This window comes from Tiliqua scincoides, chromosome 7 (assembly GCF_035046505.1).
Source record: "Tiliqua scincoides isolate rTilSci1 chromosome 7, rTilSci1.hap2, whole genome shotgun sequence".
In the NCBI taxonomy this organism is placed as follows: Eukaryota; Metazoa; Chordata; class Lepidosauria; order Squamata; family Scincidae; genus Tiliqua; species Tiliqua scincoides.
Window position 1 is genome coordinate 43,777,012 of NC_089827.1, and position 22,064 is coordinate 43,799,075.

The 22,064-nt window shown below is 44.8% G+C and overlaps 1 protein-coding gene across 2 annotated transcripts in view; it reads left to right on the forward strand.

Moving 5' to 3' along the window:
• Positions 1-22,064, forward strand: part of WASHC1 (WASH complex subunit 1) — a 50,967-nt gene that overhangs the window by 19,867 nt on the left and 9,036 nt on the right. For both annotated transcript variants that reach the window (XM_066633198.1, XM_066633197.1), the window contains exons 3-5: positions 15,145-15,256; positions 17,060-17,206; positions 21,515-21,651. In XM_066633198.1, coding sequence (XP_066489295.1) covers positions 15,145-15,256; positions 17,060-17,206; positions 21,515-21,651 — 396 coding nt within the window. The remainder of the gene's footprint in view (positions 1-15,144; positions 15,257-17,059; positions 17,207-21,514; positions 21,652-22,064) is intronic.

Below are 22,064 nucleotides of genomic sequence, written 5' to 3' on the forward strand. Positions count from 1 at the left end.
TAAGGAAGGGATAGAATCCAGCAAAGTAGAGATTGAAGGTGGGTCCGACTCCACCGTAGAATCTCTGTGGGTTAAATTACCAGGCTTGTGCAGCGATGTAATACTGGGGGCGTGCTATCGTCCTCCAGACCAGAAATCTGATGGGGACCTTGAAATGAGGAAACAGATCAGGGAGGTGACAAGGAAGGACAGGGTTGTAATCATGGGGGACTTCAATTATCCTCATATTGACTGGGTCAATTTGTGTTCTGGTCACGATAAGGAAACCGGATTTCTTGACGTGCTAAATGACTGTGGCTTAGATCAGCTAGTCACGGAGCCCACCAGAGGACAGGTGACTCTGGATTTAATTTTGTGCGGTACGCAGGACCTGGTTAGAGATGTAAATGTTACTGAGCCATTGGGGAACAGTGATCATGCTGCGATCCGTTTTGACGTGCACGTTGGGGGAAGAATACCGGGCAAATCTCTAACAAAAACCCTTGACTTCCGACGGGCGGACTTCCCTCAAATGAGGAGGCTGGTTAGAAGGAGGTTGAAAGGGAGGGTAAAAAGAGTCCAGTCTCTCCAGAATGCATGGAGGCTGCTTAAAACAACAGTAATAGAGGCCCAGCAGAGGTGTATACCGCAAAGAAAGAAGGGTTCCACTAAATCCAGGAGGGTGCCCGCATGGCTAACCAGCCAAGTTAGAGAGGCTGTGAAGGGCAAGGAAGCTTCCTTCCGTAAATGGAAGTCTTGCCCTAATGAAGAGAATAAAAAGGAACATAAACTGTGGCAAAAGAAATGTAAGAAGGTGATAGGGGAGGCCAAGCGAGACTATGAGGAACGCATGGCCAGCAACATTAAGGGGAATAATAAAAGCTTCTTCAAATATGTTAGAAGCAGGAAACCCGCCAGAGAAGCGGTTGGCCCTCTGGATGGTGAGGGAGGGAAAGGGGAGATAAAAGGAGACTTAGAGATGGCAGAGAAATTAAATGAGTTCTTTGCATCTGTCTTCACGGCAGAAGACCTCGGGCAGATACCGCTGCCCGAACGGCCCCTCCTGACCGAGGAGTTAAGTCAGATAGAGGTTAAAAGAGAAGATGTTTCAGACCTCATTGATAAATTAAAGATCAACAAGTCACCGGGCCCTGATGGCATCCACCCAAGGGTTATTAAGGAATTGAAGAATGAAGTTGCAGATCTCTTGACTAAGGTATGCAACTTGTCCCTCAAAACGGCCACAGTGCCAGAAGATTGGAGGATAGCAAATGTCACGCCTATTTTTAAAAAGGGAAAGAGGGGGGACCCGGGAAACTATAGGCCGGTCAGCCTAACATCCATACCGGGTAAGATGGTGGAATGCCTCATCAAAGATAGGATCTCAAAACACATAGACGAACAGGCCTTGCTGAGGGAGAGTCAGCATGGCTTCTGTAAGGGTAAGTCTTGCCTCACGAACCTTATAGAATTCTTTGAAAAGGTCAACAGGCATGTGGATGCGGGAGAACCCGTGGACATTATATATCTGGACTTTCAGAAGGCGTTTGACACGGTCCCTCACCAAAGGCTACTGAAAAAACTCCACAGTCAGGGAATTAGAGGACAGGTCCTCTCGTGGATTGAGAACTGGTTGGAGGCCAGGAAGCAGAGAGTGGGTGTCAATGGGCAATTTTCACAATGGAGAGAGGTGAAAAGCGGTGTGCCCCAAGGATCTGTCCTGGGACCGGTGCTTTTCAACCTCTTCATAAATGACCTGGAGACAGGGTTGAGCAGTGAAGTGGCTAAGTTTGCAGACGACACCAAACTTTTCCGAGTGGTAAAGACCAGAAGTGATTGTGAGGAGCTCCAGAAGGATCTCTCCAGACTGGCAGAATGGGCAGCAAAATGGCAGATGCGCTTCAATGTCAGTAAGTGTAAAGTCATGCACATTGGGGCAAAAAATCAAAACTTTAGATATAGGCTGATGGGTTCTGAGCTGTCTGTGACAGATCAGGAGAGAGATCTTGGGGTGGTGGTGGACAGGTCGATGAAAGTGTCGACCCAATGTGCGGTGGCAGTGAAGAAGGCCAATTCTATGCTTGGGATCATTAGGAAGGGTATTGAGAACAAAACGGCTAGTATTATAATGCCGTTGTACAAATCGATGGTAAGGCCACACCTGGAGTATTGTGTCCAGTTCTGGTCGCCGCATCTCAAAAAAGACATAGTGGAAATGGAAAAGGTGCAAAAGAGAGCGACTAAGATGATTACGGGGCTGGGGCACCTTCCTTATGAGGAAAGGCTACGGCATTTGGGCCTCTTCAGCCTAGAAAAGAGACGCTTGAGGGGGGACATGATTGAGACATACAAAATTATGCAGGGGATGGACAGAGTGGATAGGGAGATGCTCTTTACACTCTCACATAATACCAGAACCAGGGGACATCCACTAAAATTGAGTGTTGGGCGGGTTAGGACAGACAAAAGAAAATATTTCTTTACTCAGCGCGTGGTCGGTCTGTGGAACTCCTTGCCACAGGATGTGGTGCTGGCGTCTAGCCTAGACGCCTTTAAAAGGGGATTGGACGAGTTTCTGGAGGAAAAATCCATTATGGGGTACAAGCCATGATGTGTATGCGCAACCTCCTGATTTTAGGAATGGGTTAAGTCAGAATGCCAGATGTAGGGGAGAGCACCAGGATGAGGTCTCTTGTTATCTGGTGTGCTCCCTGGGGCATTTGGTGGGCTGCTGTGAGATACAGGAAGCTGGACTAGATGGGCCTATGGCCTGATCCAGTGGGGCTGTTCTTATGTTCTTAAAAGGTAAGTCCAAGAGAGAGGATGGAATTTCTCCAGAAAATCAGAATTGGCAAAGCTAAGGGCAAAACTGGAAATTGTGTCATGCTTGTTATCTAGTTTAACACAGTAAGTAAGCCAGAAGTGCTTGTAAAAAGCACCGGTGGGGGACCTGATCCAACTTGCAACTGTAGTGTGTGTGTGTGTGTGAGAGAGAGAGAGAGAGAGAGAGATGTGTTTTGCGTTTTGCCTATTTGAGAACAGTTTTTTTGCAGTGAATTTGTTAACATTCTTAGCTACCAATTTGCCAACAACACAAGAAGCCTCAGACATCTGAAACAGAATCATGACACTATAGATTTGAATTAGAACAGCAGTTCTCAAACTGTGGGTCACAAGCCAACACTGCCCAGAAGTTAGCTGCAAGGCATTCTGGGGCATGACATGGCTGACATGGCCAACAAAGTGGGTTGTAGCAGTAAAGATTGAAAAGCACTGTATTGGAAGCATGCTGATTAAGAATCTTGTACTCTAGGATCCAGATGCATGATGGCATCAAAGCATAAGAGCGAAAAAAATGGTTTTGGCTTGTTTAAAAGGGTACTTGCATTAACTGTCGGGGAATTTACTGTAGCAATGACTTTGGGAAGCAAACTGGACTCTAGGCCAGGTTGCTTGATGTAGTGCAGGAGCAGAAGCAGTGAAAAGTCAGAGAGGCAATGAAGAGACAACAAGCAGATTCAAGATTTCAATGCAGAGAGGGAAGGGCCTTTTTGCAAGCCTCCTAACTGCCTTTTATTCTCTGTTGCAACAATTTACCAGTTTACTCCCAGTTACTTGATAACGCATTGCAAGGCTATAAGCTATGAACAATGGGCACTTCATAGAATGCTATATCAGCTATTCTCAGACTTCAACTTTAGGAACCAGCTCCCCTCCGGTGTGCGTTGGGGGGCAGGCTTGCCTGCTGCCACGTTACCTAAAGCCAAAGAGTGCTTCTGCATAACCACTAAACACTACAATTTACCATTGGAACTTCAGGCCAAAGAACCGAGGTCTGAAGTTGTAAACTTGTGTCTGGGATGAGTTAATTCAACTTCAAGGGAGCATTTACAGTTGAGTATGCCACATCACACACAAGTTTTCTCAGCATGTAGAAAACTTGGGAGGAGGGTTCTAGCCTAACCTTTTCCTTCACATGCTAGATTTTCATGCAGGGAGTTTGTTTTTCTGTTTCGTTAATGCTGGAGCATTCAGTCACATGAACTTTCTCTTCTGATCCAGCAAAGTAGCTGGAAGGATGCCACTTCAGGGCACATCTTCCATGGCCGCCCCCTGACCTTTATCCTCCAAATACGACTGGTGTTGTGCTCCAGTCATGTCCAGGGGGAGGTTCTTCTGAGACTCAGGGAGGCCATGCGCGTCCTTCCTGAGACTCAGAAGACCTTAAAACATCACTTTCCCAGAAAAAACCAAACTGACAATCTAAGGCCTTCTGGAGGTTTTAGAACACCATCCCAATGTGAGAGATCATGGGGGTGGTAATTGACTGCAAGTGAAGGGGGAAGGGTCACAGCTTCCCTATGACTGCCCCCCCCCCCCGGCAACTATGCAGTTGTTATAGTCTGAAGTGGTGAAGTCTAGACATAGGTTAACTATCATGATGAGAAATAGGCCCAGCCCATCAAGGCTGGAGATTACAAAACAACAAAGCCAGATTTATCTCCCTGTGTGAAATCAACTTGGAACTGCAGCCAGTCTTGGCATAATGTATACTTGTGTGAGTCTTTTGGGTATGTCTCCACTGGCACTTCATGTATGTTAGATGTATACCTGGGAAAAGACCTGAAAAGGTCAAGTTAACAACTGTGTGTGTTTTATGACAAATTTGCTAAACTGGCTTGTTTAATACCAAAATCTCTAGTTAATCAATAAACAGTAAGTGCCGTTATGCTAAGGGACAGGTAAACAGATAGTTGGACTTTATTATAGTGCTTGTGAAAAGCTGAAGGAGGTTAAACATATCAGATGGGACCTTGCAAATCTGTAGCAGCAGTTTTCTCAATGATTGATTCCCCCCCCCCTTATATAACTATCTGCTCAATATTTTCTAGTCAAATCTATGGGTTTAATTCTCCAAGCAATTGGACGAGAGATTTTCTGCTATTGTTGTTTCATCAGTAGTAAAGCTGAAACACAAGGTTATGAGGTGATTGGTAATGGTAGTGAGATCACTTAAGTTCCTCTCCTGGATAGAATCGCTTGTATAAAGGCTGCACAGCCTTTAACAGACATCTTGCTTCACTGTATTCCAAAAGCAGTTTGGAATACAGTAACTTTGAAAATTAACAGTTTTATACCTGGCACTTTAAGCTTACAAGCTGGGAGAATCAGTATTATTCATTTAGGTAATTTGTTTTTATCCTACATTTACAATCGGAGAAGAGAATTCAAAGTGGCATACATTACTGTGTATTAAAACAAACAAACAAACAAAAAGTAACCAGGTAATTCTAATGGCAGCAGGAGAGTCAAAAACAGAGAGCTGCCAACTAAAGAAAACTCTCAAGCCACTGTTTGAAGGCCTGCTAGAGAGTCCTATGACTATCCCAAGCAGGGAGTTACATGCCCTAGGGGCCATGATAGATAAAGCCCTGACACCAGTGCAGCCTTTGTAGGTGATGGTGTAGTCAGAAGGACCCCTCTGGCACAGGACCCCTTCCAAATTTCAGAAGATCCCTACCTGACTGGATCCCAAGAGAGCTGCTCTTCACCCTACTACACCCAGTCTGTGCCACATAGTCGGGTGGTCTTGGAGTTGAGCTGTGAGCGCTTGGCATTCGTTCAGCAATGCTGGCTCCAAGCAGTCATATTCCTGCACAGGGACAACAGCCTCTTTGGGGCCATCTTGTATGTCTGAACTCTTCCAGGCACAATCTCTGTGCCTGGTACCTTACTGCAGCATCACACTTGTGAGGAAAGAGTTGACTGAGCTGCTTCCACCAGGTGTGCAGAGAGCAACAGGTTGTGGAACTGTCACCAAAAGCAGGACTATCAGTTGTGGAACTGCCTTTGATAATGGCCTGGACTACTGGAGGATATGTCTGTTCAAAATGAGAGGGATCTTGAAACGTCTCTCTGAATATCTTGGGTGTTCCTCAATCTTGCACTGTCAAAGGCCAAGAACAGAGGGCAGAGCATTCTTGTACCCAGTTTTGTTTTAAACTTCCTCAGATTTGGCTGTTTCATATAGACTTACAGAGCGTGTTGAACTATAAGGTCCAATGGAGTGATGCATAATCTACAAATCTGCTAGAAGAGAGCAAATTTGGAAAGCAATATACAATAGTGAGTTTTGCAAGTGGTCTCTAAAGGAAGGCAACATGGGTGCTGGGAGCACCCCTGTTAGACATTTGGGGGTCCTTCTTTTGTCATTCCTTGCTCCTTCCTCTGTCTCGCAGGTAGCATGGGCTGCTTTGGGCATGTCGAGGAGCTTGTACCATTGAGCCTCTCCCCCCGACCAGCATTTCTGTCTCAGAAACAGGAGCTACGTTGTGGACTCACTTCACAGGAAGCTGCCATGATACAGCAGCTCCCAGGCTATGAGAATGACGAAGGGAGGAGTTTTGAGATTCCTTACCTTTTTAACTCTGTGGGGCACACTGAATGGAAAATTCAGAACCAAAAGGACTCTGACATTCAAGGGTGAGAACATGCTCCTAGCATTAGTTGCACACAAGAGCTGGCTGTGTGTGTGTGTGTGTGTGTGTGTGTGTGTGTGTGTGTGTGTACGTACACCCATGCCTGCTCGCCCGACCTGACAGCTCTGATCTTTACAAGCTCCAGGAGGCTGTGTCGCACCTTCCAGGGTGGGATTGTCATCTAGCACTTTGCCACCTGCAAATCAGGCTGAAGGAGTAATCAAGTGTGATAAACATTAATTAAGATAATAACCAATAACTTAAGAGTGGGGGATGAAATCTTGATTACGTTTTCCCCCTGGGGGATATTCTACCCATCAAGTCTTCTGATTGCACTTACTCAGACATGAAATAGGATGTTGTGAAGAAGCTGTTTAAATGTAAAAGGCGAAAAGAGCAGGAAGCAAATGAGTCAAGTGGGGGCACCCACTCTTCTTGCTAGATGGTCTCACAACTATCTAAAGAAAATTCTCTGAGTAGCTACCCCGCTCCCACCAGCCCAAGAAACAGCATCACTAGAAGGACTCCCTGAGCTAAATCCTTCTTCCTATAATATAGAGCAAGGGTCTCCAAACCCCGACCCAGGGGCCAGATGCAGCCCGCGGCGAGCCTCTATCCAGCCCACGGCCAGCCTCTGATTCCCTTAGAGCCTCTGGCTCTGTTGACCAAACACAACCAGAGTTGTGGCGTCGGGGAATGGGGATTCATTTAAGTGTGTGCTTTATTTCTTGGGCTGCGTTGGTGCTTGGTGAAATCTTGGACATTAGAGCTTCATTCATTCATTCAAGTTCCATCTCTAACATATTTATTTAAATTTTACAGGTGCAGCCTATTTATCCACGGATATTTTTATCTGTGAATTTGTCTCAACGCGAATGGGGTGGGGGTACTGAAAATCACACACACCTTTGCCTCCTTTGCCCTGCACTGGCATCTCAATCTGTTTCCAGGCAGCCCGAAACACTCCAAAAAGGCTCCGCGTTGCCCAGGCAGGGAAATAACCCTGGAGCCCTAGAAGAGGTTCCCCTTGCAAGGAACAGTAACATTCCTGGAGCCCCTGAGCCAGCAAAGAGGCTGAAGAGGGGAGGGGAGGGCGAAAATCTCTGTAGCCAGAACACGTACAGCAAGGTGGAGCGCTCTCTCTCTCTCTCTCACACACACACACAGGGGCAGGTTCGGTAGCAACAGAGGTGATTGCTTTAAAAAAAACCAGGGAGTGTTCCCCCCGCCCCATGGTGCAGGCAATCACTGACACAAGCGACCTCCCCACTGAGATGGTGCAGGCAATCACCGACACAAGCAAGACTTCCCAGTTAGCAAATCATATGATTTAGCCTACAATCCTCTCCACACTTTCCTGGGAGTAATTCCAGTCAGTGGGGCTTACTTCTGAGTAGAAACGCATAGGGCTGGACTCTTAAAAGCTCAGCAGAATGGCTGGCAACAGGGAGGGCTGAGTACGGAGGGGATGGGATTGATAAGAGCTGCCTTAATTTCCTTCCATCCTGAAGTGTCAGGACAGTGTATTTGCGTAACTCTATGGAATTTAGCATAACGTGTTTTTTTGTTAATCACACAGAGTCACAGAACTAACTCTGTGTGATTTATCACTCTGTGTGATTTATCACGCAGATAAATAGGCTTCACCTGTATATTTAATTTTTTCCCTGGCCCTTGACACTGTGCCAGATATTTGATGTGGCCCTTCAGCCGAAAAGTTTAGAGACCCCTGATATAGAGGTATTTAAGGATTTCTCTTTAATTTTCTCATAGCAATGAGGGGGAGAATAATTAACTCCTAGATACCTAAAAAAAAAAAAAAAAAATCCAGACAAGGAAAAATAGAAAAAACTAAAAAAATTATTAAGATCTATTAACTGATATAAAATGACTAAGAAAGGCTTCTCTACAATCAAATGATACAGTCAAATAAGAGTGCCACAACTATAAGAGGCTCCCAGTCCTGCTGGACTCCCTCAAGGCAAAACGTTCTGTGAACCTGCTGACAAAAGCAACCAAAAAAAGATTAAAAACCTGATGCAATCTAACTATACTTTTCTGACTGGCCAAAACTGCATTGTTCTATCATCTACTCACAGTAAAGGAGTCAGGCTAACACTCCCTTAGGTCTCATCCACCAGAAAGGCTAAAGAAGCTTCCACTTTCTAAGGCACTGGGTCTCAAACCCTTTGGGAGTTCGAGAACCAGGGACAGTCTTTGCAGGGGCAGGGTGGAAGGCAGCAATGTGATCCTCTGAATTGTGCCACTGCAGGGGAAGGGGGACTGTTTTTTAACTTTACTTACTTGGTTCTGGGATGCCGGGAGCCCTATGGAGCCCTCTGCAGGGCTCCCTGTGGCTTGTAGAGTGTTAAAAAAAGAAAAGAAAAAAGATTGCAACCCATTTCCTGGTTGTGATTGCTAAACTGGAAGTGGGTTGCGATTGTTTTTCTAACATTCTACATTCCATGGGGAGTCCTGCAGCGGGTTCCATGGGGCGTCCTGCACCCCAGGACCCCGGGAGCAAGTAAGTAAAGTTAAAAAAAAAAATAAGCAGGCCCCCTTCCCCACTGTGGCACAATCCTGCAGATTGCATCACTGCTTTCCCCTTGCCCCTTAAAGCGAATAGGGCAGGGGCCCTTAGGCTGATGGGTCACAACCCACCAGTTTGAGAACTACTGCTCTAAGGAATTTATCCTCCCACTAATGAGACTCACCTAAAGCTTTTGCACATAAATAGCTCTAATACAAATGCAGGAAAAACCTACATGAAGCAACACCCTGCACCCAGTAATGAACCCTTGCATTCATTTGGGTTGACTGGGCGAATTGTTCACTGTAATCTACAACCTTTTAAACTCTGAAGGGTAGCTGGCATTTCTAATGGAGTTTTCAATGTATCCTTGAACATTCCTTGAACATAAACTGCCAGTGTCATCTTTATTAGCAAATAATAGAGTGTGTAGTAGAAGCTGTGCTAGCTGTGCAGTCCTCTCCTTGCCTTCACATGGGCAAGGGCAGCAGGTGCAAGCTGCCTGTACTGCTAAGAAGATATAAAAAAGAAAATAGCTTTTTGTATAGCAAAAAGTACAGCTTCTGTTACTAGATCAGTGATTTTTCATCATTAGATCAGATCTTTTTCATCTCCCAGCATGCTGGCATGGCACTGAAACTGTCAAGGCACACCATCAGTTTTATGACAGTTTGACCAGGCACACCGTGCTACTGGTGGGGGGCTCACATCCCCAATAACCTTACTAATAAATGATTCCCCCCAAATTCATGCAGCATACCTGAGGATCATTGTGGCACAACAGTATGCCATGACACACTGGCTGAAGGTGGTCTAGATTTTTAAAGTAGACTTTTAGACTGTTGCGAGTCCTGCAGCAACCATGGAGTGGATCAGTGGGACCCGAACTCATATCCTCTGATGACACATCTGTCAAGGATGGTGCAGGTTTACTGTTCAAGTTAATGGCATCCATTTGGAGACAGCTGTTTTTTGGAAAGTAATTTTTTAAGCCCTTAACTACCTTATAGGTAAAGGTGTTTGAAAATGATGTTATTTACTTTACTCAGCCCATTGTGTTCAGTAAGACTTAGGCTGTAATAATATCTCACTCAAACACCTCTATTCATCAGTCTTTTGACTAAAAGTTGGTGTATAAATATTAATAATTTTTAATTATAGCTGCAAAATTAGACGGCAGGATAGGCATATATGTGTGGTATCTGCATCAGACCATCTGTTCCAAGAACTTATTGTGACGGCACTATAGAGATGATGATGATACTGATACTTGTCACTCCTTCCTGTCATTATGAAGACATAATCTTCCCAATTGTAAATCCAGGGTGGTTTATTCACTGCTGCTGTCCTAAATAAAACCAGTAAAAGCTGAACTTGGTAGTCTTAAATTACTCAAATCAAGGGAATGTGTTGTCATAATTTTGCTCCTGCTGGTTTTGCAGAGGAGCTGTGTAGGATTTCCCCCGCAATAGTTGGCAATCCCATGAACAAAGGCGGCATTGTCCCAAGAGCTGGCAGTGGAACAAATTCTTTAGACCTCTCTGATCACATAATCTAATGACTTAGTGTAGAAAAGCTCTTCTATACCCTGCCTGTATGGTCCAGCAATCAACAAGATGGTGGGTGTGGGTGCTCTGTGATGAATTCATCCTAGGCCAAATCTGTCATATCAAATTAACTCCAATGCTCATTTCCAGCATGCACAATTGCAGGGCATCTCTCATGGCCACCTGCTTGGTTTGAGGACCAGCTTCCTCCCCACCGTCCCCTTCCTAGCCCTCTCTCCCTATTAACCGCCCTTTCCTGAGCATGTGTGGTAGGCAGGAGGTCTGGCTCAGTTGGTAGAGCTGCTGCCTTGTATGCCTGAAGATCTGAGGCTGCCAGTTTGAAACAACCGGAAGTACCCGAGAACTGAGGACACGCTGATATACTGATGAGCGGACCCTCGGTGGCAGAGAGGAGTTGCCATCAAGTGGAGCGTGGGAGGTGAAGGGCCAGAGAGAGACCAGACCGGGAAGGAATCCAGCTGGAACGAGGAGTTCTATGAAAGACTAGAACTATTCAATTGTAAAAATCCCTACAGGGGTTTAGAACAGCCTGCCTATGTAAACCGCCTTGGATTAAAGTCCGAGGAGAAATCTGACGACCAAAGAAAGGTGGTATATAAATACCTGTATAAATAAATAAATAAATAAATCTGGGGGACAAATCATATAATACTTGAGCTGTTTTTATTCTCCTATGTTCATTTCTCATTCCATTCTGTAATGTTCTTTCTCCTTCACTGATTATTTGCTTTTGTGCTTGAGACATGAAATTGGGGTTGCTTGGTATTCTGGGGAGGTCTCCCTCACAGCTTCTCTTGACATTTCTGATGTTCAGCTGTAATTGCCTAACCTCCTCCCATTCTTTCAGGCCCTTTCGTTACTGGAGTGAACTATTGCCTGTTGATTTTGTGTGCCTGGGACCCAGCTACTAACTGCAAATGACCCTCCTCCTTAAACTAGGTAGTGTTGGCCAATCTTTCATGAAAACCTGTCTGAGCTTCTGGCCATATCTTATGCAGAATGTAGTCTTCTGTTTTTGATACATCCCTAACACACAGTCCTGTGAATCCAAACCTTATAAACTTCACTGGTCTGAGACCGTAATATTGACCTTATAAACCACACTGTCTTGGACTCCTGTTGTATAGGCTTTGTCTTACTAAAGTACTTCTGCCATTGTCATGTCAATCAAATCGAGCAGCAATCTGGCTGTCATCTGTAGAGAAATTAGGAGAAGGCACATGAGCACAGCCTGCTGGATCGAGACCCAAGATCTCTCTTGTCCTGCATTTGTTTGTCCCACTGGCTAGAGAGAAGCCTCTGGGAAGCCCTCATGCATGCCTTCTCCTTCCTTTGTGTGTGTGTGTGTGTGTGTGTGTGTGTGTGTGTGTGTGTGTGTGTGTGTGTCAAAATGTGAAATTTATCTTTCTGTCTTATTTTGCTTTCTTCCAAAACCTCTTGGAGTAGGTACCATAGCTCAATAACGGAGGAGAACTCCATTCTGCTTCAGATAGCTGTGCACAGTGACACTATATGCTTGTTGGGGTCTGCCACCCACATCTGTTTGGCTGTGCAGTGCAGCTTTCCTTCCTGGTGCAGTTCTGTTTGTGGGCCTGCTCAATCAGCCTGCATGAGTTGTTGATCAACCTCTCTTTCTGAGTAGTAGAAAACAGAAGAAACTATTGTTGCAGCAGTGGAACAGCCCGAGATGGTTGGATCAATGTTCATGTTTTTTTTTGTTAATCTGCAATTAATTGCGTCTCTGGTTTTATGCTTAGAGATATTATATATAAGACCAATTGCAAACTTAACTTGGTTTGTCATTTCATTGGGAGATAGGCTTTGCCTCTTGCAGTTCTTCAGGGGTGCTGTGCATACACACAAGCGCAAGTGTTGCAGCTATGTACTAAAAATGCCTTCTGTGCATGTTGGGTAGTCTCTGAGAAGACTGCAGAAGCTCCCCTACTTACCAACAGGTTAGGTTCTGGAGTCTGTTCTTGTTTTGTTCAACTAGTTCTTGTAAGTGGTCCATTTTAAAGACAGGAAGCCTCACACTGGTGACCCAATAGAGAATCGCTAGTTGATTGTCACAGTGACTGAGTCCTCCAGGGCACTATGTGATACTTTTGAAGGAAGAAGCCCTGGCCAGCCTCATTTGTATCTCAAGTTGATAAGCAGAGTTAACAGGAGCTCCTCTAATGGAAATCATTTGTGTTCAGTCCAGGAGGAATCGCAGGCATCCCAGTAAGAATAGCCTGCATCCTATAACAGCACTGCCTACCTGCTAATGACCTTTCTGCATCTTGAAATTAGCTTGTCTGGGGAGGTTTGTCTTCCATCTCTGATGTATTCATCTTCCCATACTCCTACAAATCAGGAGAATGGGGCAGATGTTACTTTATATGAACCATAAGCATACTTTCCACCCTTACCTACTTTGAAATAAGCATGTTGCAGGTCTCAGTTTTTGAGTGCATGTTTAACAACTGACCTGGACTCCACATTTTTCATTTTCAAGTGCATGGTACTTTGGCTGTCTTGCATTAGAGTGGCAGTGTGGTTTTGTGTGTTCTGTTTGGTTAAGGCAAGGATCCTTGCAGTTTTCCACCTATGTGGTAAGAAGTGATAATGTGAATCTGATGTTGGCAACCTTCAGTCTCAAAAGACTATGGTATCGCGCTCTGAATGTTGGTTCTGGAACAGCGTCTAGTGTGGCTGAAAAGGCCATTCGTGAATGACAATCCCTTCCACACTGGGAGCAAGTGCAGTCTGTCCCTGGTCTGTCTCCCTGGCTATGGGCCTTCCTTCTTTGCCTCTTTGCCTCAGTCTGTTGGCCAAGTGTCTCTTCAAACTGGGAAAGGCCATGCTGCACAGCCTGCCTCCAAGCGGGCCGCTCAGAGGCCAGGGTTTCCCACTTGTTGAGGTCCACTCCTAAGGCCTTCAGATCCCTCTTGCAGATGTCCTTGTATTGCAGCTGTGGTCTACCTGTAGGGCGCTTTCCTTGCACGAGTTCTCCATAGAGGAGATCCTTTGGGATCCGGCCATCATCCATTCTCACGACATGACCGAGCCAACGCAGGCGTCTCTGTTTCAGCAGTGCATACATGCTAGGGATTCCAGCACGTTCCAGGACTGTGTTGTTTGGCACTTTGTCCTGCCAGGTGTATCACATATGCTGGTCGTAATTCAGTTCAGACTGGGTTGAATACAGATTACCAATTGCCAGGTGCTAACGTGTCACAGTGTCCACACAAACACTTGGTAAGCCAGTTGTCTGTATTGCCTGTCATTTGGAAAGGGATACATTACTGCACCTGTTCAGAAACCTAAGAAAAGGGAAGTGGGAAAAGGATATAAATGAGCAACTTAGCAAGTTATTGCATGCACTGTGTGGTGGGTTAAAGCCAGTTTGTCCTTCAAAAGTTGCATGGGATATTGCTTTAGTTAATGGTCTGGTGGGGGCACAGAGGGAATACATTGCCATTTGAAATTATGTTGCAGGATGTTGTCAAACCACAAACATAATCTTTTTGTGTTGAAATTCATGTTTTTCTACTTGTTTCTGCACAACCAGTGCTAGAAAAACCTTGGAGACTTCACTATGGCTTGCTCATTTCAACAGTGTTTCCGCATATATAACTTGAATTGCTGTGACTTTTTGGGTCACTTCATGCATGCTGTGAATTTTAGTCGGACTGAAGTGGGACTTGATCAGTTTGTACCTCCCTTAGTCAGCAACAACTTAGCTAATTTTGGGGGATCTTAGATGCTGTTTGTACACTGATGCATGCCTCGGGCTAAGATTTTGTTGGAATGGCTGAGAAGCTCAGAAGGATTAAGCTGGGGTGGAGGGAGGAAAGGAAAAATGCTGAGTGAAAAAAGAAGCAATGTTAGTTATTTAGCCCAGACATCACTGCAACCTGTCCTCCTGATGAACAAAGTTCCTTCAGGCTAAGGCACAGTGTTGCTGGAAAGGGCAGCCAACCACAACCCTTTGACTCTCCCTTAAGAGAGTTCTACCGTGCTCCTTTTCCATCCAAACATAATGCATTCTCTTCCCTTTTAATAGCTTGCCTCTTCTGTCCTTACTACATAACTTTCTCAGTCCTAATGTCTGTTATAAGAGCATTCAAAGCTGCCTTACACTGAATCAGATGTCTGCCTGTGTAGTTCAGGATCATCGATTGGCAGTGACTCTCCAGGGTTTTGGTCAGGGTGTTTTCTCTGCCCTACCTGAAGATGCTGGGTGCCAAGCAGGTGCTCCTCCACTGAAGTATGATCTCTCCTCAATCCCAAATGAGGGAATTGATGACCATTCACACTGCTAGGTCAGATCTTGAAGTTGGCTATCAGGAGAGAACCATGAGACCAACATATTGTTATTTTTTTAAGCAAACTAGGTTATGTGGTAACCATGTCACAGAGTCAACTGATTGTAGTCACAGGCACAGCAGCAAGAGAGAATTCCAGTTGGGTTTGGGAGGCCACAAAGAGTAGATAGAGTTTTTTCCTTTTTCAGGTGGAAGATTCAGCAACCTTTCCTTAAATGGCACTTCTACCTCACGGTTTGCTTACAAGTTAAATTCTTGTAATTTTTTTCCCCTCTCAGGATCTCCCAGCAAGTGGAGGCCAGCCGGACACAGCTGCGGGCAATTGATGAAAGAGTCTCTCTTGCTCAAGCCAAAATTGAGAAGATCAAGGGCAGCAAGAAGGCTATTAAGGTGCTGGATCTTTGATTTGAACCACCTCCCACATCCATGGCTTAGGGTTCCTTTCCTGCAGGCAGAGCTCTCAGAATTATGATCTTAGGAAACATTTGTTATCACTGCTATTTATTGTAATTGTATGTTGATTGGGACTTGACAGACTCAGGTAGAAATATGTCTACAAAGCTGAAATCTTGCATCCACATAGTACAAGACGCCCTGATTACCAGAATCTGAAAATGGGAAAGATGAGCTTCTGTCCCTTGAAAGTGGACCAAAATTCAATAAAGTACTTTTGTGTAAACTTAAAGACTGGAAGTTGTAATGTGTGCAATCCAAGGCACCCTGATTTTAAAAATGTCTGGAAACAGGCCTATTTAAAAGTATCTACGGGTCAACACATATGTTACTCTGTATCCTTCCAATCTTAATAAATAGCACACAAAAGAAGGGCAGAAATGTGATTGGAATTCCAGTGGTGAGTAGGTGACCCCCACCACTGCTCCAGTTCAAATCTTGTGCGCCCACACTCATTCGCTACCTTAGTTTTAAAAAGTTTCATTTGGTGCCAAAGGAAAAGTCAAAACTCAAGCAGCAGCAATGCTAGAGGTCAGCACTTGCAGGCCAAAGCTAGAGGAGCTCACATATTCACTATTCACATGTTTTAATCTGCCTCTGTTTGGGGGAGGAGGGACTTGGTGGTTGGGGACCATAAGATATAATAACATAAGAACAGCCCCACTGGATCAGGCCATAGGCCCATCTAGTCCAGCTTCCTGTATCTCACAGCGGCCCACCAAATGCCCCAGGGAGCACACCAGATAACAAGAGACCTCATCCTGGTGCCCTCCCCTGCATCTGGCATTCTGACATAACCCATTTCTAAAATCAGGAGGTTGCGCATACACATCATGGCTTGTACCCCATAATGGATTTTTCCTCCAGAAAAATCAGTGCCCACCTGAAATAGGACAAGCCACACATGCAACAGGAGGTTTCATTGGCTACAGAATGCAGGTTGAATGTCGTACAAGGCACTTACAACAGGCTTAAGGCATTGAACACAGATGTGTGGAGTTCATTAATAGGTTATACAGAAGCATTGCAAAGTTCTGCAAACATATCTTTAAAAAGCTTCTCTTGCCCTTTGGTGGTGTTCTGTGGTTTTTATTCTCTTCTTTAGGCCTAACCTTCCCCTCCATGGATTTCATGTCAGATTCTAGAGAACTAGACGGTACTCAGTCCAAAGGAGAGTGGTGATCTGCCTTTGTATATTCCACAATGCCTCTCTTTAGATATTGCAGACAGACAATTCCTACTCTGTATTTCAGTAGTAGTAGTAGTACTTTTCAGTGTACAAAGTCCTTGACAGAGCTGTTGTGCTCTTGTAAGCAGCTGGGTAAGTGACAGAGTCAGAGTGGCTTGCCCATGGTCCCCAAGGAGTTGCTTAATTAAGCCAGAATTTGAACCAGTGCTACCCAATGCTGGTGTTGAGCACTATGCATGGCCCCATCAATGCCATTGCTTATTATAGTAGAATAGCTGTACTTAAAACATATCTGTAACTTTGACTGCACAGTTACATTCTAGGAGAGCTTTGCGACACCGCAGTAATGTTGGTTATTTTATAGATGAATTGATGCTAAGAGACGACTGCTTCTGAATGTCATCTGTAATTTCTAGTTCTGCCTTAACACACGTTTACTCTCTGCTGCCAAACTTCAAACTGTCTTTAATGTGCGTTGGCAGTGTGTATTTATCTAGAATGAGCTGCTCAAATTCTTTCTCTTTTTCTCATGCTCCACCTCATTCTCCAAGGTGTTCTCCAGTGCAAAATACCCTGCTCCAGAGCGGTTGCAAGAGTACTCCTCCATCTTCGCTGGTGCAGAGGACCCCAGTGCACAGAAACGACAGAGGCGGAAGATTCAGAGCAAGCACAGGGCACTAGATGAGAAATCTCTCCAGGTAAGGATTGTGGAAGGGTCGGGGTTTCTTAATGAGGCACATTACTGAAAGAAGAGGACTTTTTTTGGCTTTCAGTGTGTAACCGTGAGGGATTGCAAAGAAAGAGGAATGGCACAAGAGCATCATCCCAGGGAAGCAAGAATATTGCAAAGGACATTGCCTTTGGACCTCCAGACCTGAATTTTTTTTTAATCAGTTATGTCAGTTGAAGTGGGGAGGAGAGAATGTATTAAGGAATTGTGGTTTTGGTCCCATTCAGATGTCAGGGGGATGATGGAAGAAGAGGGAAGCTCCCACTCCCTTCAGCAACTGTATGCTCCTCCCAGAGACAGCCCATCCATGAGGCCAATTGAAGCTGTCACCTCAGGCAGCGTTGGTGGGGGGGGGGCGCCCATCTCTTTCCATCTGCTTGCCTCCTGTGCTTCTCCTTCTCCCTGGATTGAAAAAGGAAGAGAGGAACAGAGAGGAAGAAGAAATGTGGAAAGGGGGAGAGTGCCGAGTTAGAATATTGGAGAGTGGGAGGTACAGAGGCTGGTACACCATCAGATAAGGGGGGGCAGCTTTTGGCTTGTGGTCTGTGCCATCAGGAGGTCCTGGGCAGGCCCTGGCTCCTCCGTAGCTCTAGTTTGGTGTTTTCTAACTGTACTCCTAGGAAAGCTATTGGGCGGGTTTATTTTTCTTCAGTGGCTCCGGCTCATGTGTAACATTATTTTAAATATTCAAGGCTTCAAAAGATCATTAGAGCAGTGTTTCTCAAACTGTGGGTCGAGACCCACTAGGTGGGTCGTGACTAATATATTAATCTTGATGCTGCCATGGTATGTGACTGCATTTGGGTAAAAGTTACAGATCTGTACTTTGAACAGGCTACTATGTATATGCTTTTAACAGTGATAGTTAATGGGGCTTACTCCTGGGTAAGTGTGGATAGGATTACAGCCAAGGATTGTTAAAAAATTTTCTTGCTTGATGATGCCACTTCCAGTCATGACATCACTTCCAGTGGGTACTGATAGACAGTGGCGTAGCTAAGGGGGTTCAGGGGGTAGCGATTGCACCGGGCAACAAGCTGAGCTTGACACTGGTGGCAAAAATTGTGAAAATATTGGTATGTGTGAATATCATTGGAAAGGTAATTTAATGCAGAATACAGTGAAACAAATCACAATAGAATATCTGTATTCTATCAAAAGTTATGACCAATTAACCAGAAAACTAATACACAACTGCCTTAAGGAATAAAAAGTGGATTTTCTTAACTCAAAACTGACCTATGAGACTGGGAGTTCTGAGAGCCAATGAGATGTTGTTATGATACAGCATGGAACCAATAAGGTATTAATATGAGTCAGCTCTCATTTCCGTGTATCATAATACAGCTACTCCTGCTAACTTAAATTTAGCAAGAATAGAATTACCATCCCTCTTCACCCCAGCATATTGTCTCTAACCAAGAAGGGGCACACTTTTTATTTATTTACTTAATTAAATTTGATTTTTTTTTGGGGGGGGGGGGCTACAAAATTTTCTTTGATCATAGGTAGCAGATATATGCCTTAGCTATGCCATTGGCTGGGGGCAGGTGGCAGATCAAGTGGGTGGTGAGCTGCTGGGGGGAGAAGGTAAGTTCCCCCCCCCCCAATTTGCACTTTTTAAAAAACCCAGGCATGATGTCACTTCTGGTTGTGACATCATTTCCAGGGCATTGTTTTGAGATTCGCACCGGGGTACACGTTCATTAGTTACACTACTGCTGACAGATTCTCATTCTAAAAAGTGGGTCCCAGTGCTAAAAGTGTGAGAACACTGCATTAGATCTTCTGGGTAAGAGTCCATGTAAGCACAAAACAAAGTATTTTCCTTTTAGCACATGAGTTAAAATGCACCTGGCAGTTTCTCCAGCTCTTAAAATTCCCTTGTGGCTGGGGAAGAATAGCTAGTTTATATGTGGGAGCCACAGAGGATACCACTCAGCAATAGTTTTAGACTGTTTTGTTTTTTTATAAATTAGCTGTCATAGCCAGGGGAGTACTCTATCCCCAAGAAGAGTCCAGTGTGTGATCCTGCTTTCCTGGGACACACTGATGTGAACTTTGGGAACCTGAAAAAAACTGAAAAACACTTTTAGGCTAGGAACAAACTGGGCTATCTTCTCTTCCTCTTCCTAGTGAGCCCAAAAATAAAGCTGCCTTTGAATAATTCAGTGCTTTAAACTTTTCTGTAGTTTAATGGAAGCAGAGTCTGTCGAGGCAAAAGTGGCATGAATATTTCAGGCTGGTGATGGAAGCTCACAGAGAGCTTTCTAACCCACCCCTAAGTAGGACTGCTGCCAGCTGCTCCTCTTGGGCCCTCACTGGGCTGCAGTTGGTTGGAACCGCCAATGAGATTTTTCAAAGGGAGTCCGCTAATTTCTGCCTATCTGCTTCAGTCCGAGGAACACAAGGCATTCATGTCTAAATGGGGCTGGGCTCTAGTCCTCATGATGATCTCTCATTCATTCAGATAAAATTATTTTATTTATTCATTCATTCGTTTACCCAATTTTTATCCCACTTTTTTCCTCAAAGGGCACCCAAATTATCTTATACTGGTATGTAGAATTACTGGATCAATCCTCCATAGCAACTTAACTCCCACACCTGGTTTAAAGATGAGACACAAGCTGGAAAATATATTGTAGTGATGCCTGGAGTGAGACCTCTTAAATGTAGAGATGTAGTAATATACATTGCCTAGGTCTTGAATCCTCCATCTTCTCACTCCGTTCAACAAAGCGACAAGCCCTTGTGCTTCCAGCGCGAGCTGAAATTTATAAAGGGAAAGTTTCTGCAACCACTCACTGCTCCAGGACTAAGTGGAGATGGTGAGCAGTGCTAGCGAAGACGTTGGCACTCTGTGATGCTTAAAAATTAAATGTCAATACATGAATATTAATGTTCAGAAGGAAGTTCTTGCTTCTGAACTGCCTTGACCCTTCCCTAATAACCATTTGTCATTTCCTTACATTTGCTTTTACTGTGGCAAATGGCAAGTTGTTCACTTCTGAGAATGCCCTGTAAGTCAGAACTAATTTTTTAAACATCTTCATGCATATATATACTAAGCCAGTTCTCAATGTTCTGTCACACACTCGCATGACTACAAAGGAGAACCTGGAGCAAGGCTAGGCAGAGAGGAGCTTTTCAGTAGCTTCTGTTGAATCCTGTGGAATGAACTAAACAGGCTGCAGTCTCCTTGTTCAAAATTGGGATCTCCAGTGGCAGGTATAGCCCAGCCTCAATGATATCTTTGAGTAACTTCATATGTTACAGTTGACCCTACTAACCAGGCACAGAGCTGGGTGTTTTTGCATGTCTGGAGTAAATCGCTGCCCTTGTTCTTGCCTATTGGGGACGCCTCGTTAAAATGTTGTTACATGTGCCATTTTTCAAGTATGAGCTACTTACTCTCTCGAAGTTAAATAACTGAGTCTACAATGGTCCTTGGCATGAAGAAAGAGATGTCACTGTAAATCTATTTTCACCTGTTAAATGTTGGCACATATCACCTCTACTTCATTTCATCTAAGGGTGTGTTAGGGTTGGAATGGACCTTGGAGGTCATCTAGTTCGAGCCCCTGTTAGGTGCAGGTGACTACAACGACATATGGCCCATCCAACCCCTGCTTGAAAGAGAGCCTCCCTTCCCAACTGCATGAGAAAATGTTGCAGTGCTGGACACCCTTATAAGCTAAGGCATTGGTTCCCAAACCTTTTAGAGGCCTTAGAGGCTACTGCCTGATTTCTAATGCCAAATGGTGTGGCTATAATGGTTATTTGACAGCAGTGCTTTCCCCCCCAAGTAGCTGCTTGTTTAACCTTTGATGCACAGGGCCTAATTTACCCTATCAGTTTCACAAACCATCAAAAATTGGGTCATGACCAATTGGGTCCCCGACCCACAGTTTGAGAATTGCTGTGCTAAGGAATTCTTCCTCATCTCTACCTTTAACCTACTTCCTTGTAGTTTCAACTCTAGCCCTGCTGACAGGAACCACTGAATAAGTCTCTCCTCCCATTCTGAGAGTACTGTAATTCATTCCTGGAGGTGGAAAATTAGGTGCTGTGCTTGGAGGGAGAGGTGGCCGTCTCATGTTAGGGATATATAGGGTGCCTACTGTCTCCTTGTGTATACCCTTGATAGGTTCCTGAGGCATAGCGATGGCTTCGTTGAGGCACCATTTCCTGGTAAGTGGGCCAAACGTGTTGCCCACAAGCACTGGTGCTACTGCCAGGGCCTTGAAAGAAGCCATGTTGCTTGTATTTGCAGGAGAAACTGAAGTACTTCCCAGTCTGTGTTGCCACAAAAGTTCCTCTGGAAGATGATGCTGAAGAAGGTCTTGGGAGTCTCCCCAGGAACATCAGCTCCCTCAGCTCTCTGTTGCTCTTCAATACCAATGAGAACCTGTAAGTGTGGCGACTGCTTGGCTGATGGTGCTGCTGCCTTGGGGCCAGTTCTGAATGGACCTGGAACCCTCTTCTGCCTCTCCTTCTGAAGCAACCTCATCTGCTTTGGAGGGCCACCGTACTGTTCTCTCTCTTTGGGGAGGGGAAGGTTTAATTCTACTCATTTAAAGCCCAGTTCTCCCTCCTAGCCCCAGTTTCTTGCCTCACATCTTTTTGTGATTTTTCTGCCCTCTCCTTCCTATTCTCCAAATTCATCTGTTGTCTTCAGTTTCTCATGAATGTTGTATCTTATCACTTTTTATACATCAGCTGCAGACTAGGAAGCGGGGCATTCTTGATTCAGAAGAGGTTTGCTTTGTAACAGTACCGTGTTCTTAAAATGTCCCAAAATGAAGGGGAAGGACAGAAGTTGA